General features: G+C 42.1%; 1 protein-coding gene across 11 annotated transcripts in view; it reads left to right on the top strand.

Annotated features, from left to right (window-relative positions):
* Positions 1-26,383, top strand: part of PTPRK (protein tyrosine phosphatase receptor type K) — a 335,265-nt gene that overhangs the window by 146,288 nt on the left and 162,594 nt on the right. For all 11 annotated transcript variants that reach the window (XM_081187606.1, XM_081187611.1, XM_081187608.1 and 8 more), the window contains exons 4-5: positions 22,876-22,957; positions 25,412-25,527. In XM_081187606.1, the coding sequence (XP_081043732.1) occupies positions 22,876-22,957; positions 25,412-25,527 (198 nt within the window). The remainder of the gene's footprint in view (positions 1-22,875; positions 22,958-25,411; positions 25,528-26,383) is intronic.

Below are 26,383 nucleotides of genomic sequence, written 5' to 3'. Positions count from 1 at the left end.
TCTTAATTAAATCGTGCAAGTTAAGGAAATTGCATTGTCAGTTTGTTTATTGGTGTATGAAATCCATCTGGCACTGCCTAATATTTTCCTTTTGTATTGTAGTATTTTTTCTTCTTCTTGTAACCACTAGGATGCAAACAGAAACAGTCATACAAAAGATCATTGTATTTGATTGAAGCTGGAAGGCTACAACCAGGGCTGCGCTGACAAAGCTTCACATTGCTTTTGCTGCAATGCCATGTTTGTTGTTGAATTGCAGGCTGGCTCAGTAGGTTTTGCCAGGTGGCCATTGGTCTCATGGTGCAAGTTCTGATGGTGCAAGTTTATCCATAAATCTAAACAGATGTATAAGTAAATGTGCACACCTTTACTATAAGAAGATTCTACAGTGACAGTCCAACATTCAGTCATATATGAATGCTGATGATCCTAGATGAATTTCATAAATACCCATAAATATTGGTATAGTGGAGGGGGGAGCACAGCAGGTGCAATGAAATCTTTTGCTGGCTCACCAGGGTTACTGATAAACCCTTCTTGCTCTGGCAAGTAAGTGGTAATAATGAGGCTTTCATGATTATTTGTGACAGATTAGCATAGAGGATCTCAGACAGACAAACAAGGAAAACAATCAAGCAAAGACTTGAGTTTGTCTTTTTTCATTGTTGAAGCTCCTACTTCATCTGACAGTTTAAACAGGAACACTTCTTTCTGGAATCTGGAAGTTGCGTTTCAGTTTGCTGAAGATCTTTTGTTAAACTCAGTGTGAGATCAGTGGTGCTTACTCCCATGGAAGTGTGCACAGGATTATAGTGATTCTAATAAAATGGGTATTGTGCTCTATACTCCTGTTCTTTCTCAGGTAGGGGTGTGGTGTGTGTGTGTGTGTGTGTGTGTGTGTGTGTGTGTGAGAGAGAGAGAGAGAGAGAGAGAGAGAGAGAGAGAGAGAGAGACTGTGATTTCTTAGAAGCCATCTTGGCCTTAAGTGGTATATAACAATGTCAAGGTCCTTGACCCAGGTGGGCTTTGATTGGCTCGTGGCTCTGTTGGGTCAATAGATTGGGTGCCACATGTACATGGAAATTGCCTGGGATTGGAGAATAAATAAGCAAGGTGGCAATGGCAGGGAAATGGAGGCTGTCAACATGTGAGATAGCAACCTTTCTTTAGTGTGTGTATTAGGAACTTGGAAGGAATGGGGGGCTAGGGAGATGGGGTAATCTAAAAGTGACAGGCTTGTGTAAGAGGGTCGACCCTGCCTTTTATTTAGACTTCACAAATCAAGATTCATGTGTAGAATCTTATTTCCTGCTTTTAATGTAAGTGTCACACTGCTGTTATAAAATTAGGATATTGGTGCACTCTTAATCGTGCAATTAGAATAGTGATCATGAAGTATGAACATGAAGTATTAACTGGTTGCACTGGAAAATCCAGTTGTATAATTTATCTTTGGTGTTTCATCCATTCCTGAGCAAGAGTTCTGTTCATGTGGAACTTGAGGAGTTTAAAATAAAAAAGGAAGGAAAGTAAATTCTTCCAGGTTTTTTTGTTTTTTGTTTTAAGTGGCATTACAAAACGTCTTTTGAGCTAGTGTAGTGTTTTAATGGCTGAGAGCCAAAACAAATTTGATACTTGTCATGAATAGCCAGCATGGGGGGTTGGGGGAAGCCAGATCTGACGTGGGGCTTTAATCTTTTGTTCCCCACCTCAGTTCTAATTTGGACTGCAGCATAGGGGGAAATGGTTAAAGCTCTCTCAACACCATGGTCTTGATCCACCCTGCTTTGTTTTCTTTTCTTAAATCAACAACACAAGAGCAGACTGCATAACAGATGTCACATCTAGTCTGTCCCTGACACACGACTCAGGAACACTCATTCTCTTTCAGTCTCAGCCTCTCCCAATCTGCAATATGGGGATGAGCACACTTAATTTCTTGCAGGTTGTTTTAACTATTAGTGCAATAACAGATGTGAAGCATGTCAGACACTCAGAAAGTATGTGGTGTTTGGTGGTATTATAATATTTTAATTTCTGTTTGTGTTCATAAACTTTGAAGAAATGTGAGGAATGTTTTCATGCACAGTATCACTCTTGATGTGGGTGTAAATAGGGAAAACCGAATGCTACCCACTGTCTAATGTGGATGTCTTGATTATTTTGTCAAATCACTTTTGCACGAGCCATTTAGTTTAATCAGTGCAATAAAGGTCACTACAGCTTCAGTTTGTCAGTGATGATTATTGTTAATGGAGTTCACCCCAATTACCGTTGAAATCACACTTTGTGAAGACAGCAACACTTTTCAGCTTTAGATGATATTGGTCACGAAGAAAAGCTAAAAAAAGGCATGAAATAATTACTGAAAGGTGGTGTTGATAGTTTGGTGTAAAATGCACATTTCAAATTTGTGTGCTTTCAGCAGACTGCCTGAGATGGTTGTAAACAACTATGAATTGTTGGTTAAATACTTTAAAATATGATGATGAACTTAACATGAAAAATAGTGAGATGATTTGAGATGAGGAAGATGGAACTTTAAAAGTTGGTTATGCTCAGCAGACAACATAGCATCCAAATTCACATCATATTTGAGTACATGCCCAAATTATAAAAGAAACGTATCAGTTGATAATGATATGCTTCAAATTTAGAATAGTTAACTGAATAGCTGGCAAGGGAAGGATTAGAACCCACTTCACACATCATTGTCTTTTCTTGAGATGCAATTGTTTAACAAAAGATGCACCATTCTCAAGTGATGTGTGTGCAGCCTAAGTGCACTCCAGTGTTCATTTAAAAACTCTGGCCAATACATATTTAATGTTGTTGCTTAACCAGGGGGCAAGGGAGAAGAACATCCATTTATCGGGAGTCACACACAGTTAAATTTTACCTATGTTTTGTAAAGAAGCTTGGTTAATTAAATCACCCATATGGTTTGGTAACGCAACACACTTTTCTCAACAATTACATTGACCAGTCTCTCTTTGCTTTGGCATTAACAGATTGCTTTCATCTGTTTCTCCTGGACATATGGCTATGATTAATCTTATGAATTATATTTTGATTGCAGCTAATTCTATCGATAACTTCTGTCACTAAAGGTCATTGTCAACTAGAGAAGGCTGAGCTTACTGTATGAAGCACGTGAGGAAGCAGGCAGAGATCCTAAGGGATTAAATAGGATCTGTCAGGGAGTAAGGGAGCTCAGGATGGCATTAACTGGGATGGTAAGCTGAGATGCTAGTTGACAAGGTTGAACTGTACAGGGCCAGCAGAGTCCAGCCCTGGGACATGGGTAACAGTTATCTTCTTGGCAGATTCTCAGAGGGATCGGCAAGATCTTACATAGTGATGGTGAGAAAGGGGGAACTGGCTGGTGGGTGCAGGTTAGGAGATGGAAGGATTGTAAGGTGATTTCAGGGTGGGTGTCAGGAGCAGGTGAGCAAGGTGTCAGTGAACACTTCATTCAGTGAAACAAAAACAGAACAGGCCCAGTAGATCTTACTCCAATGAGCCAGTGGCAAGGACTGAAGGTCCCTTCTTTCCCACAGTTCCCCAAGTCTCCTCCTTCCTCCAGGTCCTTCCCAAGCAATCTAAGACTGATGCCTTGTCACCGCTGCAGGTTCTGGGAGATCAGGGGTGGGGAACTGATCATAGCAGGAGGGAAGATTCCCCCCCCCCCGCTTCTTCAGCAGCCTACCTCATCTCTGCCTCTTGCCCCCCCCCCCGCCTCCAATTGCCCAGCAATGGCCCCAGATGTAAGTGAACAGCCTGGGAATGTGGGGGATAAGGCTTGTGACCCACCCCCATCCCTCTCTGCAATTTAACCCTTCCCATTGGGGATGGTGAATCCTTGCTTGCCCAAGTAGTGCCTGAAAGAGGAACAGGCAGCCCTGTTTAGGGAAGTTTTTAAAGTTTGATCTTTTACTGTGTTTTTAATATCCTGCTGGAAACTGCCCACAGTGGCTGGGGAAACCCAGCCAGATGGTCGTGGTAGAAATAATATACAGTGGTACCTCGAGTTACATACGCTTCAAGTTACATACGCTTCAGGTTACACACTCCACTAAGCCAGAAATAATGCTTCAGGTTAAGAACTTTGCTTCAGGATAAGAACAGAAATCGGGCTCCGGCGGCACGGCGGCAGCAGCAGGAGGCCCCATTAGCTAAAGTGGTGCTTCAGGTTAAGAACAGTTTCAGGTTAAGTACGGACCTCCGGAACAAATTAAGTACTTAACCCGAGGTAGCACTGTATTATTATTATTATTACTATTATTATTATTATTATTATTATTATTATTATTATTATTATTATTTCTACTACTACTACTACTTCAGGAACCAAGTATTAAAGCATATTTCCCTCTGTAGTTTAATATAAGTTTAGACAGGCCCATGGTGGGACAGAGGTAAGGTGCAGGGAGGGCTGAGCTGTGTAAGGCTTGTTCTACGTGTCCTTTATCACTGTGCCATGCCAGTAATTATCACCTTGAAATTCCAATATTACAATGTAGCTAAGCATTTAACTGCACCTTGATGATTCTTGTTGGCAGTGTCAGTGTGATGAAAATGTCACTGCCAGAGCAAAATATATACTGCTGAGTTTAAAAACAAACAGCTCTTTCCCCCTCCCTCCATAGTGTACATTGGTTTTAGAAATTGAAGTATTCAACAGTGCCTTGTAAGGCAGTAAATAAAAGATAAACAGGAAGGGGAGAAAGAAAAATCATGGCTGTTAGTAAAGGATTGTTCTACATAGCTTTCAAGTGCAAGATGAATAGCGCCTGAGTTGCCTAGATATTCTGACATCGACTAAATTTATTGTTGAACAAAAGCCTCGCATTTTTGCACATCCAAAGCCTTGTTTTACAGCATGGAGATGGCTTACGAAATTTTTCTTTCTTTTTTGTTTGCATTGCCCTTGTTCATCATTTACTTTTGTCAGCACTATGACTGTAGACTTGGTGGTTTTTTTGAGTGCAGGGAGAAAAAAACTAAACCAAAGCCAACTAGAAGGATGTGCTGTGCGCTGTGCCAAGACTGTCATTATTCAGTACCATCTATTGTTTTGCAGTACAGTACCTTTTGTTGTACAATGAATTAATAGTAACGGGAAGCATTTTAATTAGGCAGGAGAAGAATGAGAATGCAACATTTAGAACTGCACACAACCTCACACTGCTTTTTTTGAGAATGGCATTTGCTTCGCCATTAAGTGTGTGGATAATGAGACACACACACATTCTTTAAAAGCTAATTCTTAATACGCATAGACACACACACAAACACTTAATAGCCTGTTGGATCATGCCAGTGTCACATGTAGGACAGCATCCTGTTGCTGCCAAGCAGATGCCAAGAAGATGTTTAAGAAGCCAGCAAACAGGACCTGAGCACAATAGCACTCTGGCTACCTGTGGTTTCCAGGAACTGGTATTCAGAAGTCTTCTGCCTCCGACAGTGGAGTTTGTTCTACCTTTCCTCCAATGAGGTCAAGGTAGCACACATGATCCCCCATCTCTTTTATCCTTGGAAGGACCATATTAAGATGAGAGATGATGTCTAGTTGAGTCACACTGTGAGCTTCATGGCTGAATAGGGATTTGAACCTGGGTCTTTCCAGACATAGTCCAACACTCAACCACCACACCTCTTGTTGGTAATGCTGACCTTCAACATGGTTCTGGTACTACTTGGCTGATGTTTTTAGTAACTCAATTTCACCTGTCCTGTAGCAGTTGGATATATGGAGAAGTTTGTCTCAGAATGGATTACCCGTAAGCCCAGGTAGGGCTGCACAGCTGATTTAAAGCTAGAGTTGTCTAGATGCACATGGGAGTTTTGGACAGGACTTTGATAATCTTCTGTAATGTGGTGCCCCGTGAAGGCAAAAAATTGGAGCCCCCCAATGGATCTTCTAAGTGGATTGACTTGGCACCCTGCACAGAAGAACAGCCCTAAATCCAGTGCTGCTTTGGAGGTAATCATACCTCAGACATTAGATCAGTTTCTGTGACATGTGGTAGCTGTCCCGATATACTATTGTGTCAGGGGCTCAAGCGTGACTCTCTCTGCAGAGTGCATCTCGTTTTCTTCTCTTCCACTTTTTCACCCCGGGGCATACAGCTTATTGATGTAGTCTTCCATGTATGAATTGTTCCTCTTCACATTAGCTGTGTGTTACTATGAAGGGTTAAACAATGTTGTCTGTGGAATTGCTTTAGTCTGTCACATCCCTACTTGCTTAAGGGCAGCACAAATGTTGGCACATTGTTTCATGTTATTTTCTGATGTGGTCTCAGGCAATATACATTTTATATGCAAAGAATATATAGAATCTCTCTGTGATGCACATGTTTCAACAAAGAAGGTACATTGAAGATCTCCAGGAGAAGCATATCTAGTCATTTTGCTGTAATTACTTCACAGCAGGGTTGACAAACATGACATCCCCCAGATGCTGTGTGCTACAACTCCTGTGCATTAGCCATGCTGGCTGGGGATAATGAGAATTGTAGTCCACAACATCTGGATGGACACACACACGTGCACACACTCTGTTATACTAAAAAGATGATCCTTTTTGATTTAGTTACCCAAAGGTTTTCCCAGCTTGTGTTCATCTCTGTGCTGGGTAGTGGCTTGGTCATCACATACTAAAGGTAAAAGGTAAACGACCCCTGGATGGTTACGTCCAGTCAAAGGTGACTATGGGGTTGCGGCGCTCATCTCGCTTTCAGGCCAAGGGAGCCGGTGTTTGTCCACAGACAGATTTTTACTAGGCAGAGCAAATATCATATACGTGACAACTTTCTTTAAAAAAAAAAACAACAGTCACTGATATAGAATTCAGTTGCTATTCTGAAGTTATTTCCATGGAAGGAAAAGAGGCAGGCTGGACACAATGTTTCTGCAGTTTCCTTGCTAGCCCATTTTAGCTTTTTTGCACATCTCTGTGTCCTTGCTTTCTGGAGACCAAATACCATCTGGGGCTTCTTTGGGAGGAAGGGTGGGATATGGAATGAAGGAACCTTGGAATGAAGGTTACTAAGATCTGTAGCATCTTTTCAATATATGGTTTTATTTACACACACGCACGTGTGTGTGTGTGTGTGTATGAGACCTGTGTTTAAGATGGAAGGATTCACGGCATTACCACTCCAATAGATCTTGCTCCCCCATTATTAGGTCCTCTCTGCCTTCCCAACTCCCATTTCTAGATGTGACTAGCCTACTCTATCTCCTGGCCTATTGTTCTCCAGCTCCTACCTAGGATGATGTAGTGTCCTGGGGGGGAGACCAACCCCCTCCTCCTGGAGGTATCACTAGCTAGTAGTTTCTATGATAACACATTTGTAGTTGACCGACTCTTTAGACATATAGAAAGGATGCATAACAGGCTTGGCTAGGACCATTAACTTAACAAACAGAATAGTCAGACTGCTTCAGCAGCTTCTGTCACCATGGAATCCCATAGATTCAAAACCATAGGCTTTAAGGTTACCCAAATATAATTTCCACTCTCCCCCACCAATTCTATAGCACAGTGGTTTAACGTGGCCTGCAAAATTGGGCATATTGACACGGTTTCCGAAGATGAGAGGAAATTCATGAATGGAAAATTTATCTGTCCTTTCATTCATCCTGTAGCCCTCTGCATCCTCTAGAAAGTAGCTCTGGAGAATTGGGCCCCTCCTGAACAATGGGATTTGGGGATCTGGTGGGTGAGAAGGGAATCATCTAGAATAATGGATCCTAATATAAACTAACAAGGAAGATCATGGAAGGAAAACTTTCCATCCACTGCCCTTTCCCATTGCACGTTATTCAGAATAGGTCTTTGAAGCTCAGGGGATGATGAATTCACCCTTAGGATTCATGCTATTGATTTAAACTGAACAGCATCAGTTTCAATCTCTATTATTGACAGGAGAAATTCATAGTGGATTCACACTGAAATACAAAATATTGCTTGATTTGGGTATAAGTTGGAAATGGAAAGCTATTTTCATGCCCACACCCTGGATCAGTTTTGATATCAGGCAGAGGGAAGTGGTGCTTCTGCATAGCTAGTCCAACTGTGGGGAAAGCAAATATTAAGTTGCAATTAAAGTTTGATTTTTTAGAACTTGTATTTCTGATTGATAGAGGTGTCCCTTGGGTAGTGTACATCTCCCCTCCCTCCCAGCGAAGGCATTTATTGTGACTGGGAGATTTGTAATATGAATGGAGATGGTTGCTCAACAAGTACCCCACCCCCACCCCTGTTGCCCATCTCAGTATGTCAGAGAGTAGGTAGATGAGAACACCACTCATTATCTTAGGTCTGAATTTGGCTAGAATCTGGAAAACGACAATCTTTTTTGCCATGTAATTTTCAGGCCACTTGATATCTTCCCTCTTCAAAGACAGCCTCCCTTCAATTAAATGCAACTAAGAAGTTCTTTGGCCTTGTGAACATATAACCTAGGCTATGGAAGAAAGAACAATTACTAGTTCCTTCTGAATAGCTATTTTGCACAACTTTCTTTTGAAGACTCTCTCTGATTATTTTAATTATCAGGGAACTCTTCAGAAATGATGGCAATGATGATGTAGCATAAGGTACATCTACTTAGGCTTGTTTTTCCATGGGTAGTTTTTATCCATTGCTAACTATGCTTTTAGGTTTCTCTTTTTAAAAAAATTAAATTTCTGTACCACCCTATATCTGAAGATTGCAAAGCAGTTCACAACAAACAAAATGAGAAAAAGAAAATAAACAATAAAACAAAAACAAACCAATAACCCTCCCTCGCACAAACACATTAAAAAACCTATAGAATGTATTATTATTTATTAAATTAAAGGGTTGCCATACAACTCCTCAGCTGTTGCATTGCAAAAAGCTATAATAATTGGGTTTCTTTTCAAATGCTTTCATGTGCTTCTCTTATTGGTTTTGCAAAGCCAGACTCTGGCAGCCGGAGTTACAATGTCTTGCACAATAGATTCTGACTATTGCTGCTGCCAAGAATTGCTTGAAAAGTGGAATAAATGGAAGCCCAGTGGCACTGAAGACCAGGTGGGAAAGTGTGCTGAAGTTGTTTTGTGTATGTGTTTTAAAAAAGATTGTCCAAACTTTTTGAACTACAGTCTTATGCACCCTTTAGGCCATTTCATATGATGTGACAATTGGGCTTGTTTTCAACACTGGAGATGCCTTCCAATGATTCAAGTAGAATTTGATCAGATTCACAATATTTCCTGTACTGTGGTGCCCTCGTCTTTTATCAGTCTTTTATCAGTTGCGGGAATCCACAGGATGCACTCAGGTCCCATATGCATCTGGTTGGCCCCTGTGAGAAGAAGATTATGGACTGGATAGGCCACTAGCTTGATCCAAGAGGCTCTTATTATGTTTTATATGTGTCAAAAATCGGAAAAATGTATTTTGTGGATTCATCAACAATATGGGCGCCTTTTTGAACTTTCCGTAAATGACTATTTATTTGTGTGCACATTCTATTAAAATAAATTAGGAATGTGCTCTTTTTCCTTCCATTCTGTGACCTTGATTGTTTGAAGACAGAGGTGGTGAACTAAACTATGCCAGAACCTGGTGAAGGGGCTGTGGTTCCAGCTCCAAGGAGCCTGCCTAGTTCTGCTTCCGGGCAGCTTGATACAACAGCAGCTGCAGACCATGCCCATGATGTACACCAGGTGTGGGGAACTACTGACCTTTGTACCAAACATGGCCCACCTGGGCTTAATTGACTTATGAGGTTGCTTTGAGGGAAGCCCAACAGCAGATGTCATATATGACTTCAGGTGCTGAGCACGTAAGGGCAGGGCTTCAAAAGAATGATAGGGAGCTTAAAGTGTGCTCCTATTTGCTCCTTTGTGGTGGACCATGGCTTGTTTCCAACTGCCCATCAGCAGGAGCACACCTTGGTCAAGTAGGGGGAAGCTGTCTGATTCCCAATGCACTTCTCCTTCCCAATGCACTTTGCCCTTTGCCCCCTCCTGCTGCCATCGCAGCTGGGATAAGTGACAGAAGAAAGCCTGCATTTTCAAATCATTCTGTTGTTCACCTAGCAACAGCGGGAGAAGGGTGAAGGGAATAATTCTTCTGTACTCTGAGAACATTCCCATACCCCTCCTTTCAAGCTCTAATGGATTTCCAAGCTCTTTCATGCCTTCTAAAGCCCACACCATAGCGATCCCTTCATCCTCCAAACTTGAGATTGAAAGGATCAGCACTGGGCTGACACTGCAAGATGCTGAGGGGCTTAGAAATCTAGAGTTTAAAGGAAGGGCTGTGGGGATGCTTGAAAAGTGCTGCTTTCAATGCTGGTCCTTTCAACCCAGATAAGGGCAGGGCAGACTTTCCAAACTTCCCTGCAGAGCTTGAAAGGAGCAACTTGCAAGACCTGCGAAGTCCACCCTGCACTGATCCTTTCAATCTCCAATTTGGGCAGGCTTTGCAAGGGCTTGTGGCAGGTGGGTGAGACAGCCCACAAGTCAATCATGTGATGTACTTATGAGAGCACATGATTGACAGGTGGGCTGTCCCACCCAGCTGTTAAAGTTGATCCATAGGGTGAGACTAGATAAAGATCTGGCCCACTGGAGCCAAAAAGATTCCCCACCCCTGGCTTATACCAAAGGGACCTTTTCTGAGGCTCTTAGCTGCAGGGCTGTGGACTAGTTGCAGCTCTGGCCTTGGGGACACTTTAACTGTAGATAATGGGCATGCCTGTGGACCTAACAAAATAATTAATAAATAGTCCTGTTAAGAAGGAAGCTCTGGATTGATTTCATGTGAGCTTGCACTGCTTATATTTCAAACCCTGTGTGACTTTGCAGCACTGGAAGACTTAGGTCCCATCATTATATCTTATGCATCTCTTTACTCTGTGATGTTCAAGTTTTTTCTCCCCTTCAGGCTACTGAAACACATAAACCTGATTTGTCTATTAAACTAAAGGAACAGTGCGGGCAGAAAATACATGAAGTACCCAAAAGACTTGAACAGCAGAGAGCGGGTGGGCTGGCCCCACCTAAGTAAAATATAATTACCACCTTTGGGAATGTTAATATTTTTCCAAGTCCACATTTTAATATCGCTTCCCTCAAGCTTTTAAAAATGATGAATCAGACCTGACAAAATGAGACACTTGCAAACACCCACATACGCACTCAAGGTTACCCCATTATCTGAATTTAGATGATTGGGAACGGTTGATTAGATGGAATCCAAGCCCACTGTTAATATGACTTCATTTGATCCATGCATCTGGTAATTCAAAAGCTCTGGGAAATTCCCAAAGCTACTGTTGATATGTGTTCTACTCAGACTTTCATGAGGATTTTTATTTGCTTCCTTTGTCTTGCCATTTAGTGTTCACTTGGGCCACATTCTCAAGCTTACTCCTCGTTCAATAAAAGTGAGAGCCCAGATTCCATGCCATTGCCTTCATGAAGTTGGAATGTAAAGTGAGAAAGTCCAAATAAAAGCAAGCATTACCTCTCATGAAAGCCCACGATGGTAGTCATGCATCTGCAAAATGTATAGGCAGAAGGCAGCTATTCTGCCAATATCTAGCAAGCGAAACCCAACAAAAATGAGTAAATTGCCAATTTTCATGCAGATCATTGCCTTCTCATTTTATTATGTCCTCTTGATTTTTTATACCTCCTAACTCTCATACTAGATGCATTCATAAATGAAGGGGGAAGTATTCTGCACTGTAATTTGAGTTTAGAGAAGAAGAGGGAAGGGTTTATTCCAACACAAGAAGAATTACTGCAGAGCACAGCAAGTTTGGAGGGAAGATTAGATGTAACTTCCTCGACTCCTTCCATCCCCTCACTATACACCCCCAATTAGCTCTGGAAGTGGAGTACCTATCTCCTCTTTTCTCAATTAGTTCCATCCTTCAAAGTTCACAAAATGGAGTGATCCTTCCATCCCTCTCCTGGACGTGGTCTCTTGGGATGGGGTTTTAAATGACTCAATGGCTCTAGAGGGGAATTATCTTTGTTCAACACTAGTTTTGAGAGCTCGGAAGCCTGTCATAATGACACATTCACCATGTGTGCCATCCCAGATAAGAAAAGCAAATGTCTAGTTAACTCTATATTGGCAAACAAAACACTTAAAGCAGTTTCCATGGTGCTGTGGATACAAACACAGACATCCTTCTAGCCTCCAGGCAGTGACCCACAGGTCTGGGCCCTATGGCATAGCTGCAGAAACAGGGAGTCCCCTCCCCTCCTCCAGCATATATACACTCCTCTGATGGGTTGCGTGCCCACATCCTGAGACTTCTCTTGCATGGAAGCCATTGCTGCTCTTCTCCATTCAAGCCCTTCCTAGTTCTAAGAGATAGTGGGGGGGGGGATAGGGAATCTACTAACCCTTTCTTTTCCTGAACCATCCCTTCTTCCTCCACAACTTTCTGCGTGCCTTCCTCTGCCTTCAACTTGCTTTGTGTCATGCCTAATTCAGTTCAGGTTTGAATTTTAATTCAGAAAATTAAGCTTTGTTCCTCCCTAATTCACTATTATGCAGATTTTTTTTCTTTTAAAGCCTATAATTTTTTTCTGTTGACATAATTGAATGAAATTGGTAGACATAGTAGCCCCTCATGAGCAGTTAATGTCTTCCAAATTAGGGACAAATAGGTCCCTAATTTTCTTTTTTTGCGCTGAATTAGATGAAATTTGGAGAGATGGTAGTTTCTTTGATGGGATGAATATTGTCAAATTCCAGAAGGATAGCTGAAGTGGGTTTCCTTCAAGGGAAGCCCTTACTGGGTTTTTCAATATATTCAGGACATTTTGGACATATCACGCTTTGGATTTCCCTGAACTCACTGCATCCCTCTACTATTTGGTACTCCCAGCTGTAGATCATTCACTTAATTCATGCTACAGTGTTCATTCAGAAAGATGGATGCACATAATTTCAGCCAGCCCCTGTTAATATGCTTGAATTGTTGTTCAACTTTGCTAGTTTTACTACACATTTCCTGCCAAAATCACTTGCCAAACAAACTCTAGAGGACTGTCTACATCGTGAATGATCCTGTGGGAGAAAGGGTGGGCTGAGCTGAACCAATGTATTTGTGTAATCAGTTGTCAGATGTAAACCTCTGCTGAGAAAATAACAGTGCATATAGTACACTCTCCTGGTTGAATATCATTAGGAAAATACAATGGGAAACACTTGCTGACCAACTATGTTAAGTAATATCAGTGGTTTTAAGAAGAGGAGGATGGTCACTTAACTCCATTTTCAAATCTCAAGAGATGCATGTGTTTCTTCACTGGAAAATCTATAAAAGGCTAGATTACAAATTTTCCACCCAAGTGTTTGATTTAGTATGTTAAAAAAAAAAAAAAATCCTCTGGGGCTCTGTCAGCAGAAAACCCTGCCGCACAGCATTGCTTAAGCACTCAAATGGAAGTAATTATGTTTTCATGGTTTCTAAATTAGCTAAGCAAAAATTATCTGGAAGTTTCACAAGGGAGATTCATTTTATTATGTCAACAAAAATTTTGTGGGTTAGGTAAAAATACATGTTGAAACATCCTTTCCAATCTCGCTGCTTCAGGAAGGAACTTGTGCTGCTCCAAAGTCTGTATATTGCAATTGCTTCCAATCTATTTAGCTCTCAAAGACCCAGTTCACACATAATGCCAAGCCAAACTGTGGCTAAGCATAAACTCACAGGGGGAAAAATCATGGTCTCTTTGCTCCTCCTCTAGTCCTCCTGTTGCTGTGAGTGAAGCTATGTTTGGCTTAGCATATTGCCTACACCCAGGCTAATGGTTTGCATCTCCCCAGAAAAACAATGAGCTGTAATTAGTTTATTTTTCAGCTTAGAACTTGTAGTTTGTCTGGATGAGACAAGCCATAAGCCTGGATAACATGGGAGGCCAAACCATGGCTTCATTTGCAACAGTGCAGCTGCAGAGGACCATGGGAAGAGCAAATCAGTCGTCATCTCTCCTCCAGCAGTTTTGTTGCTTCTGAAGGAGATGCTCAGCTGGACTTTTAATTGCATTGAAACATGAGAGGCTGTAGAGCTACACTCTTCTGAGTTGGTTTAAGATTTTTTTTGGTTAACTTTGCTGTGTTAAATGAGCTGACCTCCTTTGTAATGCTTCATTTTGAATTTTTTGCTTCCTGCTAATTATGGTGCTTTGAACGTACAGTATACTTTGTATTTTATTTTTTGCAGTAACATTTCATTCTGGATTGTTTTATTTGATGTTTTAATGTGTTATAAACAGCTTTGAGATTCCACCCCCCCTTAAAAATGTAAACTGTATACAAATGAAATTAATAATAATAATAATAGTAATAGTAATAATAGAGTCTTTAAACTGCCTACATTTAAAGAGAGAATCCTAAGAATTTTTAGTTCTCATTGTCCTTAGTGTTCTTCAGATGTCTTAAAATATAATATATATTCTGTATTTAGTAATTCAGCCAATAGTCCAGAAATACTCCTGGAGTTGCAAGAATTAGGTCAGAATGGATCAAAATTTGAAGGAAATGAAGTGAGGAAAAATCAGCATGAAGGGCAAAACTCATTTTATTTCCTAGCTGAAGCGTAAGTTGGCTTTTGTGCTGTCATGATGGCAGTCCCTTCTGTCTCCAGTCCCTTAACACCATCCTTGACACCAGGCACTGGAACTGACCTGCATCTGAGATCAAGCTTCGGATAATTAAGCTAGCAAGAATCCATCTTTTCCTGTAGCTGGAGAGAAATGGATGATTTGCTGGCTGAATGATCTGCTGAAATGATAAGGACAATTAGAACTTGGCTAGCTGTGGAATCTGCCTTTCTGCTCATCTTAATGATGTAGAGCCTAGCAGGAGAAAATAAATCCTCAACCAAAAAGAAAGACCTGTTGTGTGATGAGAACAAAGTATTTGCACATGTGTAGAATTAAATGTATATTTTAAGATAAGGTGGTAGAAGCCCAGGGGTCAGTATTATGGAGGAAACGAGCAATGACATATTGCGTTCTGACGAGATACAGGCTCTTTTCCACAGCCCACTCCATAGTCAACCACCCTTTTCTAAGCCTTTCACACATCATGGCCACCTGTAATTTCCTTTGTACAGGGGTACCTCAGGTTACATATGCTTCAGGTTACATACGCTTCAGGTTACAGACTCCGCTAACCCAGAAATAGTACCTTGGGTTAAGAACTTTGCTTCAGGATGAGAACAGAAATCGTGCAGCGGTGGTGCAGCGGCAGCAGCAGGAGGCCCCATTAGCTAAAGTGGTGCTTCAGGTTAAGAACAGTTTCAGGTTAAGAACAGACCTCCGGAATGAATTAAGTACTTAACCCGAGGTACCACTGTATGTTGATTACTAATCCTATACTTATTTTTGAAACTTAAAATTATGTGAGCATGTTCTTACAAATATCCAGTCACCACAAGGCCTTCACAGTCTTCTTTGACTTACTTGCCCTCTAAATCTATTTCTTTCTTCTGATCCTAATGGAATTCCTTTGTAGTAGCCCTTGGTGAAAATACATTTTCCAAGGTGCATTAGGTCTTTGGGTCCTGCCACAATGCTCCACAGTGTTCCAGGGGCCAAGAGTAATGAGAGGCCATTCAATCCATCTCTGTGCAGCTGTAGTACTACCATTGCGGCTACTGACCCAGGGGGATTAGTTTGGTTTAAAGTGAACATGTGATAATTTAGGGGGTTCTAATGATCATTTCTTTGAGAGATCCCTATGAGCCCCCAAAGCTTGTAACCTGGGTAGAGCGAGTTTTGTCAGCATGAAAATTTTCCCAGCTCTCAACTTTCTGAAGTCGTGTGGGGGTCAGCAAAGCAAGAGATTCTTCTTCCTCCACTTTCAGTCCATGGGGGCCATGATAGAGGTGAATAAGATTATGCGTGATGTGGAAAAAACAATATTTCCCCCTCTCTCATAACACTAAAACCAACATCCGATGAAGCTGAATTCTGGAATATACAGGGCAGACAAAATTAATTCTTCACACAGGATGCCTCTGAATACTAGTCGCTGGAGGATACTACTGCACTCATCGTCTGCTTGTGAGCTTCCCATAGGCAGCTAGTTGGCCACAATGAGAAGAGCAGGGGTGATCTCTTATACAGTGGTGCCTCGCAAGACGAAAAGAATTTGTTCCGCGAGTCTTTTCGTCTTGCGATGTTTTTTGTCTTGCGAAGCACGGTCCGTCACAACCGCGCCTCTTCAAGCAGCTTTTAAAAAAAAGCGCAAGATGTTTTCGTCTTGCAAAGCAAGCCCATAGGGAAATTCGTCTAGCGAAGCAACGCAAAAACGGAAAACCCTTTCGTCTAGCAAGTTTTTCGTATTGCGGGGCACCACTGTACTTTTAAGATCCACCATAGAGCTGATCAACAATGAATGAAGCATTGTGTCAATGGTTTGTTCATTATATTACATTCTCATTTTAAATAATTATGATAAAAATGCACTCTGCCTTGATGCTGATGGCTTCTTAAAGGCCTAACAATTATACAGAAATGCTGCAAATGATCTCATGTTCTCAGAAGGTGGCATACGTGACAAAAGACAATGTACAGGGAAGGGAAATGCCAGGCAAGCAAGAACCTCAGATTCTGAGAACTTCAAAGAAACTTAGTAGAGATACAGTGGTGCCTCGCAAGACGAAAAGAATTCGTTCCGCAAATCTTTTCGTCTTGCGATGTTTTTCGTCTTGCGAAGCACGGTCCGTCGCAACTGCGCCTCTTCAAGCGGCTTTAAAAAAAAAAGCACAAGACGTTTTCGTCTTGCAAAGCAAGCCCATAGGGAAATTCGTCTAGCGAAGCAACGCAAAAACGGAAAACCCTTTCGTCTAGCGAGTTTTTCGTCTTGCAAGGCATTCGTCTTGCGGGGCACCACTGTACTATAGGAATACGGCTAGACTTCCCCAAACCACACATAAATGAGACCTTGCCTCTGTTATTAATGTTGGTGTCATCTCTCCATGGTTCTCCCACTTCTAGACTGAACAAAAATATAAGAAGAGAGGTAATGAGTGTCCTCTTCTAGAGCCTCCCCTTTGGGAGGTTTTCTCTCACCTATTCCGCTTTTGACTCTTTTGTTGGAGCCAAAGAAACATGGCAAAAATGGGCTTAGAACATTTTCTGAAGTCTGGACTTAGCCTTTTTGACTCTTAGAATTATCCCCATTCCTCACTTCTGAATTTAGCCTCATTTCTGCTTTGGAGGGAAAAAAGAATTTCTGAACATATAAGACATAGAACAATTCGGGAACATAGAGCAAATCACTCTCTTGATTTGTCTCAATTCAATTCATTGGAAGTTGTTGGCTCTTTCACATTTTTTAACTCAAAATAAATTTGATAACAATTTCCAAGCCCTTTTTGTTTTTAAAATTACTTTTCAACATTTTTATACTTTTAGATGCTCATTAGCATTTTAAAATGTTTTATGTCCTGTTAGATTTGAACTTTATTTCAGTGAATGCCCCCCTTTTTTAAAAAAGTCCATTTTAGCTAATTTATATTGCCTTGGCTTTTGTGTCTAAGGGCCCCATTTAACTTTCTTTTTTAAGTGTCTAGAAAATTTAGCAATGCTTGAAATTGGTTTCAAAAATTCAAGTAGTGTGCAGGAGGGGAATTAAATGGAGGAAGGGTTATTTATTGCGTTTCAGCAGTTGGGTTCAAGTAGAGTACAGGAGGATATGAGAGGAGGTCATATCATTTAACCAAGTGCTAAATGCTAGTGGTTCAATTAGCCATTTTGCTTGCCACTTTGGCGATGCCTGGTTTGTCAAGTGCCTGTCTTTTTATCTCAAGTTTTGAGTTTCTCATCTCACTGCTGCCAATGCAATCATGTCGGCTTTTCCATATACTCAGTGTAAAGCTGTAATTTACTATAATCATTATATCCATTCTACTTGTAGTAAAAATTATTAGCTTGGGTTACCACCAAGCAAACACTTGAATTTTGCATTCTTAAATAAAATGTTAACACATTCCAGTAAAATTCTGTGTTCATGATGGTGGTTTTGTCTCTAGTTAGACCAGACTTCTCTTCTTACATTCGATTGACTGGAACTGGGGATTGATTTGTTTGTTGAACAAAGAAATTCTAAAAGAAAGGATGTAAGCCTTCTGTTATGATTCCTTTGGTGGGGTGATACAGTGGTGCCTCGCAAGACGAAATTAATTCGTTCCACAAGTTTTTTCTTCTTGCGAGTTTTTCGTCTTGCGATGCACGGTTTCCCATAGGAATGCATTGAAAATCAATTAATGCGTTCCTATGGAAACCGCCTTCAGACCAGGTCCGGGGACAGTCTGTCCCCCGACCTCTTCTGAAGGCTGGGGGGGGGACAAGGGCTTTTCTTCCCACCCCCAGCATTTTTAAAAAACCCGGGACAGCGGAGGACTTCTCCGCTGTCCGGGGCGATCTTAAAATGCTGGCGGGCGGCATTTTAAAATCGCCCGGGACAGCGGAGGACTTCTCCGCTGTCCGGGGCGATGTAAAAGCCCCTGGGAAGGCACGCAGGGGGGACAAAGACTTTTGCCCCCCGCCCGCCTTCAGAAGAGGTCCTGGACCTCTTCTGAAGGCGGGCGGGGGGCGAAAGTCTTTGCCCCCCCCGCCTGCCTTCAAAAGCCGTCCGGGACAGCGGAGAAACGCGCTGCCTTTCTCCGCTCTCCCGGTAAGGCAGGCAGGGGGGAGCAAAGACTTTCTCCCCCCGTCCGCCTTCAGAAGAGGTCCAGGACCTTTTCTGAAGGCGGGCGGGCGGGGGGTGAAAGTCTTTGCTCCCTCCTGCCTGCCTTCAAAAGCCGTCCGCGATAGCGGGAAGCGCTTCCCTGCTATCCCGGACTGCTTTTAAAATGCTGGCGGTGGGGAGCAAAGCCTTTCGGCCCCCACCGGCCTTCCTGGACCTCTTCTGAAGGCCGGAGGGGGGGGAAGGCTTTGCTCCCCACCACCAGCATTTAAAAGAGGTCCCCGGAGATTTCCCTATGGGCTTTCATCTTGCGAAGCAAGCCCATAGGGAAATTCGTCTTGCGAAGCGCCTCCAAAACAGAAAACCCTTTCGTCTTGCGGGTTTTCCGTCTTGCGAGGCATTCGTCTTGCGAGGTACCACTGTATTAAGTAGTATATAGAGATGGATTATAATAAACACAAAACGTTGGATTGTGACAGTCTAAGCTTTATATGCTCTAGAATGTTTTTAATTGCTTAAATGAGTCTGTGTGAAACCAACCAACCAACCAACCAACCAAACAAACAAACAAACAAACAAACAAACAAACAAACAAACAAAGACATATTCAGGTATTCTGATCTAGAATTAAATTAATTCTACATTAGCACACAAACACAGAAGCTGCTCCCCATTCTTGTAGAACAAGCAGCTTCCTGTAAACATGGAAGGTTCTTGCACATTTTAGAATCCTGTAAAATCTGTGTTTTTAATCCCACCTCATAAATTCATTATCTGCCTCATGAAGGGTGATGGGATGGCAAAGGTAGTATGTTTCTCTCTTCTCCTAGCCCCCTTTGTGTATTAAGTTAATGCCTAAATAGAACACATGAAGATGCAAGAAACAAGCTGCAAAATGACACTCCTAGAAACATATTGATTATGCACTTTTATAATACACAATTTATAAAGGTTCTGGGAAGCATGTGGTGTCTCTTCCATCGTTTATGTTTTGGCTGAGAAACTTGGTGATTGGAAGTTAATCAGTAAATATATCCTGTTATTGAGAGATGCTAATACAGTCTCTGTGTATATAGAATATACCCCATCTCTCATCTCTTTTCCACATTGGCCACTGAACAGATATGATTATGAAAGTCAGCCCAAGGTTGGGTATTTATGAATCTAGGGTCATTTAATTTTGCATTTTTTTACTGCCAATTACCAATTAGAAGCTAAAAATGTTCACTGCTCATGGTGTCATGGTAGAGTAAACTTGTTGATTATTATTTTTAAAGCAGCAAAAGATTAATTTTTATAATGTAAAAGTAGTTGATACTATTTATTTTTGTTATTGGACTTGACAAAAGATCAATAACTTGCTTATTAAGTTTCATTTATTTGTTTTCTGACTATATATCACCACAATAATCCCATTATGAAATGCAAACCTTCACTGTAGCTGTTTTCTTTAGTAAGTGCTGGACCCACAGATATCTGAGTCAGTAGAGCATGAGACTCTTACTCTTAGGGTTCAAGCCCAACGTTTGGGCAAAAGATCTCCCCTGCGTTGCATGGGGTTAGACTCAAGGTCCCTTCCAACTCTACAATTATATGATTCTATGTGAGGCCTGCCTTTCCAGGAATGAAAGAATTTCCCATTTTTCCCATTAATGAAAGGTGCTTAACAAAAAAGGTGTTTTTTTTAAAAAAAAAATTCTTGAAAAAGATTATCAAAAAAACTCTTCCCAAAAAAATTCCTTTAAAAGAATCAAGTCCTTAAAAAAAAAAATTCCCTAAAAAAGTCCTTAAAATAATCCTTCCTTAGAGACCAACTAAATTTGTTATGGTATGAGCTTTGGTGTGCATGCACGCTTCTTCAGATACCTGATTATGAATGTTTTGGACTGTTGGTAGATCTCTGTCCTCTATAAAACTGTTATATTCCCTATTAAAACTATCTAAGTCTGTATACATATTTTAAAGCACACACACTCCAAGCTGTAGCTTGTCCCAAAAGAGCTATAACTCCCAGCACCCTTAACAAACTACAGCTTCCTGGGTGCTGCTCTTTCTAGGTGCTTTAAATGTATGGTGTGCACTCAGCCTAAATCTAGACTCCACTTTCTTGAGCCTTTTGTCATTTTTTTTTGGGGGGGGGGGGAGTGGTTCCCTCACTCCAGTTTCCTTCCAAATATTTTTGCAAACCCCCCCCCCCTTAATTTTAGAACAGTTTCCTCCAGTGATGGCTGCTGTGGGGTTTGTGTTTCCGCATTAATATTGCATTGCACTGTAGACATGGCTATTTGAACAAGCTGGGCTCTCCCCTTCTTGCAAAGCATCTGCAAGCAAGCAAGGGGGCATGGCTAGCATTGTTCCAGGGCTTAATTGCATTAAACAGGCTGATCTGCCAGAGAAATCACTGCTCGCATCCCTGGTGGGCATATGGCAAAAAAGCTCAAAAACTCTGTGTAACCCTCCCTTAAAAAAGAAATATCAGTGGGGGGGGGGTGCCATAAAAAAAATCAGCACTGGGTACCACCTGACCTTCCTACGCATCTGGGGGCGCCCCAGTGAGTGGGGGAACTCGTGGCTTTGCCTGCGGCCTCCCCTTTTCCTGCACGCCCGCCAGCTGTCCCCTGTCAACCATATGGCTGGCGGGCGTGCAGCTTCCTTCCCAAGCCTCCGCAGGAGGAGAGTGATCCCTGCAGAGGCTTGGGAAAATCTCGACAACTCTGGGAAACGGGGGGGGGGGTGCTGGAGGGATTTTTGCACCATGGCGCCGGATATGCTTAAGACGGCCCTGTGGGGGAGGATTTCTGGTTCACCTCAGGCACCAAAGTGTCTGGGGCCAGCCCTGCTTAACTCTTATGGGTTCCCCAAAGATTTCTAGGAACTATAGTTTTTAAAGGTGCTGAGAGATATTAGGAGACCTCTATTCCCTTCACAGAGGTACAACTCTCAGAGTGGCTTAGCAATCAAATCCTCTGTCCAGGGGACTCTGGGAATTTTAGCTCTGTGAGTGGAATGGGGGGAACTCAGTGTCAGTTCCCCCTCTCATAATTGTCAGCATGGAGGCCCTAATCTGGATCACCCTCCTGCAGTTTGTACTGAGGGGAAATGTTGCATTTAATTAAACTGGCCTTTTTTGCATGAAGGTTGCGTGAGTATCAAGACCACAGTGAAATGGTGGGTGAGTAAGGGTTAAAAAAAAGCCTTCACTGGCAATTAGAAAAGAAAAAAGCAACACCCCTATGCCCAAAGGCAGAACTACACAGTTAAGATGATATGCTGTTCTACTTTGTTTTGTTTTTGGCGCGTGCACACACACACACACACACACACACACACACACACAAGTGTGTGTGTGTTTTCTGGCTGCTTTAGAAAACAATATAAAAATACAATCAAATCCTGCTGCAAACACACGTTAATATCATGTTAATGCAACAGAAAATAAAATCAAGCAAGAAATCAGTGTATATGTTTGGTCCTCACAGAGAGAGATTGAGAGCTCATGATTTGGGCTGAAACTGAATACTTCCTGAATTCTAGTACTTGATGCTTCTCTCTGCATCATCCCTGGAGTCTTGCAGTGCTCAGAGTTCAGGTGGGCATGGAGATAACTCTATCCATTTATTGCGGAGGATTACACCATTTCTGCTGCTGCTATTGACACGGATTTCGGCTAGGCATCAGAGGAGCTATGATACCAGTGCCTTTATTATTCCTTCCATCACATTTTTTATCTCTTGCTTGGCAGAAACAGAGAACGAAGATACATACAGGCATATTAATCTTATACTTTCAGTTTCACTGTGAATGTGGTATTCAGCTGAATTGCTGAGGTAGAAAATGCAAGGGCCTTGTCACCTAGGCAGTATGTGAAAAATCTGCCCTCTTTTTACTGGAAAATATTTGCTTCATTTTAAAATGGTATATTTGTTCTAAAGATTCTGCATACTGCAGGCCAGAATGAGAGGGCAAGGGCACTGAAGTAGCCTTAATTAATAGCTGACCTTTGTGTAAATCAAGAATGGTGAAAATGATTAAATTCAGGAGTGAAACCTAGCAGCAAGTTCAGTTGTAATGAAAATGTGTTGTCTTATATCTGCACCCTGCACTGATGGGAATTCTGCAGCAGTGACGGTTGTAAACATTTTTTTCTTTCTCTTTGACAGGTAATATTTGAGGCCGAAGTCTCAGATGGAAGAAATGGCTACATTGCCATTGATGACATCCAGGTTCTGAGTTACCCTTGTGGTAAGTAATGATTAAGAGTCACATTTTTCTCTGTCTTTTTCAAGACAGGCTCAATATAGTCTGACTGCTTTTTCCATCATCCAGCCATTGGTGTCCTCCCTCCACCCTCCTCCTCTAGTTTTTCCTCTTACAAATTGTTAAAAAGTGGGGAAATGACACCTTTGAAGCAGTGAATTAATCTTGTTTTCTTGTTAATTTAAATACCTTAATTTAATGTTTCTCAACATTCACAGACGAGTAGCTTATAGTTAAATGTAGATGTATAAGATTTCTATTAGTTGGGGTTCCAGCTAATGAGGGAATATAACAACAGAAGTGGCTTGCTGGGTGGGGTAATGCCACTCGGCTAGCTTCCCAATAGGTGGATTTCACTGGAGGAGGAGGGGAGAGGTGGCAGAGAGACTGATGTAGTGCAAATGCACCAGCAGGAGGACTTAGCACTGCTGGTGCATTTGCCCAACGCTGACCGCCCTGACGCCTTGCTTCCTCCACATTCCCTTCTGGTGGGCAACAGCAACCACCTGCTGGGAATCTGGCACAATGGCTCTGTTCCACCCATTGAGCTATTTCTGGGAAACAGCATTAGAATCAAGCTTCTGTAAATCCTATCTGTAAAATACCTATGTGCTTCTTCATGATCCTGTGAGATTTAGCTCAACTTATTATCAATATAATAATAACACTTTTAAGTGTTGTAGCAACCAATGTTGAGCAAATGGCATTTAAAGTGTGTGCAGAGCCCTATCAAAACTAACAGCAAAATCATGCTTGAAGATGATTCGGAGACCCATTAGGCCAAAAAGCAGTACATAAATAAACTATATTGATCTATGTGGAGTAGCTGGGTTGGTAAAGCTTGAGACTCTTAATCTCACATCCCCCATTGGGCAAAGGTTTCCTGCATTGCAGGGAGTTGGACTAGATGTCCCTTGTGGTCCCATCCAACTCTACAGTTTTATGATTCTATGATTAGTATGGATGTGCTTTCTTGGACCAAACCACCTTCACGATTGTTGCCACATCCCGCAGCAGCCAAAGCTTCTAAGAGGTTATCAAGGACAGAATGGTATAAATTTCATTGCAGTAATTGATAGCTAAGTGTGCAAAGACTGGGAATTATGATCACTTGGTTTGAATCCAATGAAATAGCTATCTTTATATCCATTGAGGGTTCTGAAAAGTCATATTCGGACTACTGTCACAACTGAACCTCTGGGTCCAGGATGAACTACAAGCTTGAGAGAAGAAGAGGCTAGAATCACCTTCCATGTGTGTTCTATTTCCCACAAGTCTCCTACAATTTGCTAGGCTCCCTCAAGGCTCCTGCAACAGAGAAAAATGAAATAAATTGAGGTTTTCATGTCACATTTTGGAAAGTTGTCATCCAACAGAATTTTGTAATGCAGCATTTCATCAAGTAAAATGAAACATGAAGGTACTCTTGAGACTTTTCAGATTCTGAAAAGATAAACAGTTATCTATGGCTGCTCCTCTGAAGCTTACATGCAAAGTTAGTAGCACCTAACTATCATGGTTTGGTTTCCTGTGTCATCAAAGCCAGCTACATGAGTTGATGCCTCCATCACCAGCTTCTTCCATTTGCAAATTTTATCAGCAAGGATGGCCATCGGTTCAATTCAACAGCAGCAGCTCTCCAGTATAGGATTTGTAGGGCAGTAAACATGGCACTTGATCCTAATTAACATGAGCCTTCCCCCACACCCCACACAGGCATAGCATTACTGAATGTTGTTTGGTTAATTGCAAAGGTAATAGACTGGGCCTGTCTATTGAATTGCTAAGCCTAGGCTCTTGATGTGTGGCCTGTTACCAGGTAATTTAGAAGAGTAATGTGTGTGCAAACTATGTAGCATATTTCTCTCTCTCGACTGCCACCACTGCCTTTTTCAACCCTAATATTTCACAAGGATGGTTTTGTCACTGAGCTTTCCTCGAGGCAGGACAGTTAGTATGAGAAGCTTTGTCAGTGGGTCAAATGTTGCTGTATTTAGTGGTGCAGGTGATATTTACTGACAGGGATGTCTACGTGGCACTAGATCACACTATATGGAGTTAATTAAATCTGATTGTTTGTATTGTTAATGCAGTGGTTTCTCATTGCAGTGGTTTTATGTATAATGTAATGGAAGTTCACTCCAGAGTTTTTAGGCTTTTTTTGGTTTTTTTGGTTTCACATCCTTTTACGCTTTGGCTTATTACAAATCGCTTTTAATTCATGTCTGACAAGCTTCAGCAGAGTTTGTGTGGTGCAGGAAGAAAGATCAAGGCTGTTTTGTTCTCTCTCCTTGAGTTGAAACAATTATTTTCTTTCATGTAAAAAATTAGTTTTAACCAAAGGCTGCAGTAATGTGTATCTTTGGGGAGAAGTAAATGGGCTTTTTTTGTCTGAACATATTTTTGGTAACATTTTTCTCTCTCTCCACCTACACACAGATAAATCTCCTCACTTCTTGAGGCTTGGGGATGTGGAGGTCAATGCAGGCCAGAATGCTACATTTCAGTGCATTGCTACAGGGAGGGATGCAGTGAATAACAAGTTATGGCTCCAGGTAAGGCTGATTCAATGGGGTCCATTTGTGGGCATACATCTTGCAAAAACAAAAAATGGAACTGGAGGCCCCTCGACTGTCCTCGGGTCCAGTATTGGACCACTTCGACCGGATATCCCCAGCCGATGTGGACAGACTCCTCCGAGCTGGAAAGCCCACCACCTGTCCTCTCGACCCGTGCCCGTCTTGGCTGATTAGAGCCTGTCCAGATGAGGTGCGGGGCCCCCTGCGTGATATCATCAATTTGTCCCTTGGCACGGGGACATTCCCAGGGGAACTGAAGGAGGCAGTGGTGCGCCCGCTCTTAAAGAAAACATCATTAGATCCTTTAGATCTATCCAATTACCGCCCGGTTTCGAATCTTCCGTTCCTGGGTAAGGTGATTGAGAGAGCGGTTGCTGAACAGCTTGGTGGGTTTCTGGATGAAACATCGGCTCTGGATCCATTCCAGTCCGGCTTCCGCGTCCGGCTCCCGGTGGAGTACAGGATCAGGTTTAAGGTGCTGGTTTTAACCTTTAAAGCCCTATACGGCCTAGGACCCTCATACTTACGGGACCGCCTCTCCTGGTATGCCCCACAGAGAAACTTATGGTCTTCAAATAAAAACATCTTGAAGGTCCCAGGCCACAGAGAAGTTAGGCTGGCCTCAACTAGAGCCAGGGCTTTTTCGGTTGTGGCTCCGATCTGGTGGAACATTCTATCACAAGAGACCAGGGCCCTGCGGGACTTGACATCTTTCCGCAGGGCCTGCAAGACAGAGCTGTTCCACTAGGCCTTTGGCCAGGGCACAGCCTGAGTCCCTCCTTTGGCAATCTTCGCGGAGCTCTGGCCCAATGGTTGCCAGTGGCTTGAATTA

This window comes from Podarcis bocagei (assembly GCF_964188305.1).
Source record: "Podarcis bocagei genome assembly, chromosome: 3".
Classification (NCBI taxonomy): Eukaryota; Metazoa; Chordata; class Lepidosauria; order Squamata; family Lacertidae; genus Podarcis; species Podarcis bocagei.
Note: the sequence above shows the minus strand (reverse complement) of the source record. Positions and strands in the feature narration are given on the sequence as shown.